The sequence below is a fragment of the Salvelinus sp. IW2-2015 genome, unplaced genomic scaffold (assembly GCF_002910315.2).
Source record: "Salvelinus sp. IW2-2015 unplaced genomic scaffold, ASM291031v2 Un_scaffold4766, whole genome shotgun sequence".
NCBI lineage: Eukaryota > Metazoa > Chordata > Actinopteri > Salmoniformes > Salmonidae > Salvelinus > Salvelinus sp. IW2-2015.
Window position 1 is genome coordinate 12,341 of NW_019946035.1, and position 5,883 is coordinate 18,223.

The following is a 5,883-nucleotide window of genomic DNA, read 5'->3' on the forward strand; positions in this document are numbered from 1 at the left end:
TTATAAATTAGCCTACGGACTTTTCTGGACCTTTCTTCCTGAGCACTAAAGTCCCCGAAGCTTGTTTGGATCACGTTCTGCGCATGTGATTATTTACCTCTACTTTACACACACACATCCTTCCTCCGTTAATCGTGAATGATAACGTTGTTTTTTTTAACCGTTGAAACGTCCATGCAGCATCTGGATACGAACCATTTGATTTTAAATCAGTTTAATGAGGATACGCATTTACATCTTAGTTATACAGTGTTTGTTTCAAAGTAGCCWCCCTGTGTGTTTTGAATGATGGAGTGAACTAATATTATAGCAGATGGTGCTAGTAAACCTAGCGTAGCCTTCCTGTGTATTTTGCCTAGTGGCAACTGTTGACTTTTGGTCACGGAGAGAAATGCAGAGGTGTTTATTTTTTGTCTTACAGTAACATTATAAAATGCTATTAGATTTGGTTCTGTCATGTACAGTATTATCATTATGTGATCTTCCATTGATTCAGCTTTGATCTAACGTTAACGTGTAACGTTATTAAACACGCACCATTCGTCACAGTAGCTGTTCTCTACAAGTAGAGCAGAGACTGTGTAAAGTAGTGAATAAAACATGCGCAGAACATCCCTGCTGAAAAAAAAAACAGCATCGCTGGTGACCATGTTGAGCATCTGATACATACCTCTTAGTTTACGGGATGGGGCTCGGGGGCGGTGTATTAGTGGGGGTTGGGGCATGTGCAGGGCTGTTGCAGATGGGGCAGTGCATTAGTGGGGTTGGGGCAGTTGCAGGGCTGTTGCAGGATGGGGCAGTGCATTAGTGGGGGTTGGGGCTGTTGCAGGATGGGGCTTGGGCAGTGTATTAGTGGGGGTTGGTGCTGTTGCTCTGCTCACGGCCTGGGCATTGTGGCTGTCATGTTGAGGTCCTTGCTGCAGGGGCCCGAAAGAGGCATAGGTCCAGGTCTGATCTGGGGTGACCTATATAGGGTGTGGCCAGGGTCTGATCTGGGGTGACCTATATAGGGTGTGGCCAGGGTCTGATTCTGGGGTGACCTAATATAGGGTGTGGCCAGGGTCTGATCTGGTGTGACCTATATAGGGTGGGCCAGGGTCTGATCTGGTGTGACCTATAAGGGTGTGGCCAGGGTCTGATCTGGGGTGACCTATATAGGCGGTGTGGCCAGGGTCTGATCTGGGTGGCCTATATAGGGTGTGCCAGGGTCTGATCTGGGGTGGCTATATAGGGTGTGGCCAGGGTCTGATCTGGGGTGGCCTATATAGGGTGTGGCCAGGGTCTGATCTGGGGTGGACCTATATAGGGTGTGGCCAGGGTCTGATTGGGGTGACCTATATAGGGTGTGGCCAGGGTTTATCTGGGGTGACCTATATAGGTGTGGCCAGGGTCTGATCTGGGGTGACCTATATAGGGTGTGGCACAGGGTCTGATCTGGGGTGACCTATATAGGTTGCCGGGTCTGATCTGGGGACTATATATTGTGTGATTGATTATTTTAATATTTTTCCATTATTTTACCAGGTAAGTTGACTGAGAACACGTTCTCATTTGCAGCAACGACCTGGGGAATAGTTACAGGGGAGAGGAGGGGGATGAATGAGACAATTATAAACTGGGGATTATTAGGTGACCATGATGGTTTGAGGGCCAGATTGGGAATTTAGCCAGGACACCGGGGTTAACACCCCTACTCTTACGATAAGTGCCATGGATCTTTAATGACCTCAGAGAGTCAGGACACCCGTTTAACGTCCCATCCGAAAGACGGCACCTCTACACAGGGCAGTGTCCCAATCACTGCCCTGGGGCATTGGGATATTTTCAGACCAGAGGAAAGAGTGCCTCCTACTGGCCCTCCAACACCCATTCCACAGCAGATCTGGTCTCCCATCCAGGACTGACCAGGACCGACCCTGCTTCGCTTCAGAAGCAAGCCAACAGTGGTATGCAGGTGATGCTGCTGGCTATAGGGTGTGGCCAGGGTTTGTTCGCTGTTTTTCACTGGCGACCACCAGCAGATACAAAAACTCTAAAATGTACTGTATTTTCTTAATTAGAAACATAATTTGCTAGCAATACAGTGTCGTGTTCAAACCCACCTAAAGCAAGACCGGAGGGGGGGGTCTTAGACCGAGTCAGACGCGGAAGAGGGGGGGTCTTAGACGAGTCAAGACCCGAGGGGGGGGCTTAGACCCGAGTCAAGACCGGAGGGGGGGGAGGGGCTTAGACCGAGTCAAGACGCGGAGGGGGGGGGCTTAAGACCGAGTCAAGACTGAGGGGGGGGTCTTAGACCGAGTCAAGACCGGAGGGGGGGGGACTCTAGACCGAGTCACAGAACCGGGAGGGGGGGGGGGGGGGGCTTAGACTGAGTCAAGACGACGCGAGTGGGGGGGGGGCTTAGACCGAGTCAAGACCGGAGGGGGGGAGGGGGGGGGCTTAGACCGAGTCAAGACGGGAGGGGGGGGCTTAGAACCGAGTCAAGACGCGAGGGGGGGGACCCAGGGGGGGGCTTAGACCGACGGTCCAAGAACTCGGAGGGGACGGGGGGGGCTTAGACGCCAGAGTAAGACCTGGCAGGGGGGGCGGGCTTAGACCGAGTCAAGACCGGAGGGGGGGGGGGGGGGGGGGGGGGGCTTAAGAACCGAGTCAAGACGGGAAAGGGGGTGGTGGGGGGGGGTGGGGCGGGGGGGGCTTCGACGAGTCAAACCAGGAGGGGGGGGCTTAGAAGCGAGTCAAGACCGAGGGGGGGGGGGCTTAGACCGGGAGTCAAGACCGGGGAGGGGCGGGGGGCTTAGACCCGAAGTTCAACCGGAGGGGGGCTAGAACCGGAAGTCAAACCGAGGAGGGGGGGGCTTTATGACCGACGTCAAGACGGCGGGGGGGGGGCTTAGACCGAGTAAGTACGGAACGGGGGGGGCGGGGGGGGGCTTAGACCGGAGGTCAAGACCGCCGGGAGTGGGGGCTGGGGCTTATGAGCCGAGTTCAAGACCGGAGGGGGGGGGGGTTAGACGCGAGTCATAGACCGGTAGAGGGGGGGGGCTTAGACGCATCGTCAAGGAAACGCGGGAAAGGGGGGGGCTTAAGACCGAGGTCAAGACCCGGACAGGAGGGGGGGCTTAGAGCCGTGGAGTCAAGACCGGGGACCGCGGGGGCTTAAGACCCGAGTCCGAAACGGGCCAGGGGGGGCGAGGGGGGGCGGCGTTAACCGATCGTCAAGACGAAGGGGGGGGGGCTTAGACGCGAGTCCAAGACCGGAAGGGGGGGGGGGGGCTTAGACCGAGATACGAGACGCACCGAGGGCGGGGGGGGGGGGCCTAGACGCGATGTCGGATAAAAGAAGCCCGGAAGGGGGGGGGGGGGGGCTTAGACGAGTCAAGAACCGGCGGGCAGGGGGGGGGGGGGCTGTAGATACCGGAGTCCAATTGGACAGCTTGATAGAAGGCATCTGCCAATCAACTGTATTAGAGGCATCATTTAGAGTGACAGTGGACTCAACCAATCACATTTTGACGTGTAATGTTTTTACAAAAAAAAAACGTATGTAAACTTCTACCTTCTCAAAAGGTCAACAGGTCACTGCAATAGCGAGCAGTCGTTTTCCCGAAGGACTAGCTAGCGATCTTTTGTTGTAGGCTAGTTTGCAGCAGCAGGTGTTATCGAAAGAGGATGTTGTTGCTAATTTGTTAGCTTCTCCCTCTTTAAGAATAACTTTCAACAGGAAGTTAACCGTTTTACTGCAGTGGGCTAAATCAGGATCACAGAGTATTGATTGGTAGTCTTAAACAAATCTACTTTGAAACAAAAGTATACACCTCAMACACACACACACGGTTAGTGGCGTATATTTAAAAACATTTTTTTTAAACGATACCTCTACCATGTCAAATATAAAGTTGAAATAACAATTGTTGAAAACAAAAGGAGCAGAAATAAAAATTGCATCCCGATATTCAACCTTATATACAATCACAGAAACCCCCCAGACAAAACACCGGAATTTTGTTTATTTTTTTATAAAGTTAATTAATTAGGAAAAATATTAATAACATTCCACCCATGAGGCCAAAGAGGGCACGTTTTGAYCATGGACTGGAGCAAAGGGTTGAAGGCTCAGGTTCAACAGGTTCACCACTGTGTCTAGAACAGATTTAAAGGCGTTTCACGTATTAAATGTTTCAAGAAAGGAGTGGATACATTTGGCGGTTTTATGCACTTATTAAATGGAAGCTGATAAAAAAATTTTTTACTCCGCTGGTCTTGGCTGGTCTCAGGAAGAAATGAAGAGTCCTCTCTGTCTGACACCGAGTCAAGACAGAGAACAAATGTATCCTGTAACAGAGACAAGACTGAGACGCTCAAAGAGACCGGTCTCGAGTACTACAACACTGCTACAGTCTGGTGTTTCTCTCTCTCACACACACAGCTCTCCCTGCATGTCTGTCTTACAACACCCCCTGTAGACAGTCCTCCATGGCCTGCAGTTCCTGTACCTCAGGACAGTGGGGTCCACAGTGGAGGGACAGGAGTCTTCTGGCCCTGGAGATCACAGAGAGCGCTGGACCTGGGAAACCCCTGAGAGAGGGAGAGGAGGGTAGAGAGGTAGACAGAGGAAGAGGTTAGAGTGGGGAAAGAGAGGGGAAAAGGGCAGAGAGAGAGATGGTGGAGCGGGGGGGAAGAGAAGAGCAATAAGGGGGAAGAGAGATGGTGAGGCGGAGCCAGAAACATATAGCTGTATATGATTGGCTCTCTCCTGCCTCGGTCCTCAGTGGGAGTTGTTCTCACCCATTGAAGTGCAGCTGTGCCAGTTTAAAGAGCTGATGTCCCAGTTCTATACTGTCCTCTCCATACTGGGAACGGATGGCTACAACACTATGCTCCAACTGAGACGCTGCCCCTCGCCACTCACCTACACAGAGACACAGAACACAGTCACTACAAGAATGACGAGAGCGCAGGTACACACACACACACACACACACACACACACACACCACTGTCCTCCTCACCCATAGTGGAATATGCTCGGGCCATGGCATCAGCCAGTTGTCCCTGTAGAGGATGAGTCTCTTTCAGGAAGACACCAGCCTGAGACACGGCTCTCTGTAACAACCGGACAGACTGGCGTCCTGTCTCCCTCCTATCTGTCTGTCTCCTCCTATCCGTCTGTCTCCCCTCATCTGTCGGTTCTCTGTCCTCTCTGTCCTTCTCTTCTCTCTGTAACGTCCTCTTCCGTCTGTCTCCTCCTATTGTCGGCCTCTGTCTCTCTGTCTCGCTTCTCTCTTCCGTCTGTCTCCTATCCTGTCGGCCTCTGGTCTCCTGCTCCTCTCTCTCCTGTACGTCTCTCTTCCGTCTGTCTCCTCCTATCTGTCGGTCTCTGTCTCTCTGTCCTCTCTCGTCTCTCCGTCTGTCTGCCCTTCGCTATCTGTCGGTCTCTGTCTCTCTTCTCTCGTCTTCCGTCCTGTCCTCCTTCCTATCTGTCGGTTCTGTCTCTCTTCTTCTCTCTGCCTCTTTCACGTAACTGTCTTCCCTCTCTTCTATCCCTTCCACCTAGTCGGCTTCTCTATATGTGTTCGGTCCTCTTTCCCTCTCTCTCGTCCTCTCTCTCTCTCTCTGTACGATCTCTCTTCGTACTGTCTCCCTCCTATCTGTCTCTCTGTCCTTCTCTCTCTGTCCTCTCTCTTCGTCTGTCTGTCTTTCCTTTCTGTCTGACAAGTCTTTCACGTCAGTTTATTTTCCTCTGTCTGGTTTCCTGATTCAGTTTCTTGTAAACTCCTTTTCAATGTTTATACTACCTAACATTATACACTTTGTGGTTTGTACTCCCTTCACCTCTCCTCCCCCGTCCTTGTCGTTCACTCCCTTCCTTCCTCCCCAACCTCC

At 52.1% G+C, this 5,883-nt stretch overlaps 1 protein-coding gene across 1 annotated transcript in view; it reads right to left on the bottom strand.

The window, feature by feature from the left end:
• Positions 1–3,829: 3,829 nt before the first annotated feature.
• The window catches only part of LOC112077617 (SET and MYND domain-containing protein 4), a 14,964-nt gene continuing 12,910 nt past the window's right edge, over positions 3,830–5,883 (bottom strand). The window contains exons 5-7 of the mRNA XM_070441777.1: positions 5,010–5,132; positions 4,786–4,909; positions 3,830–4,575 (exon numbers count right to left, since the gene is read on the bottom strand). Coding sequence (XP_070297878.1) covers positions 4,446–4,575; positions 4,786–4,909; positions 5,010–5,132 — 377 coding nt within the window. The 3' untranslated portion in view covers positions 3,830–4,445. The remainder of the gene's footprint in view (positions 4,576–4,785; positions 4,910–5,009; positions 5,133–5,883) is intronic.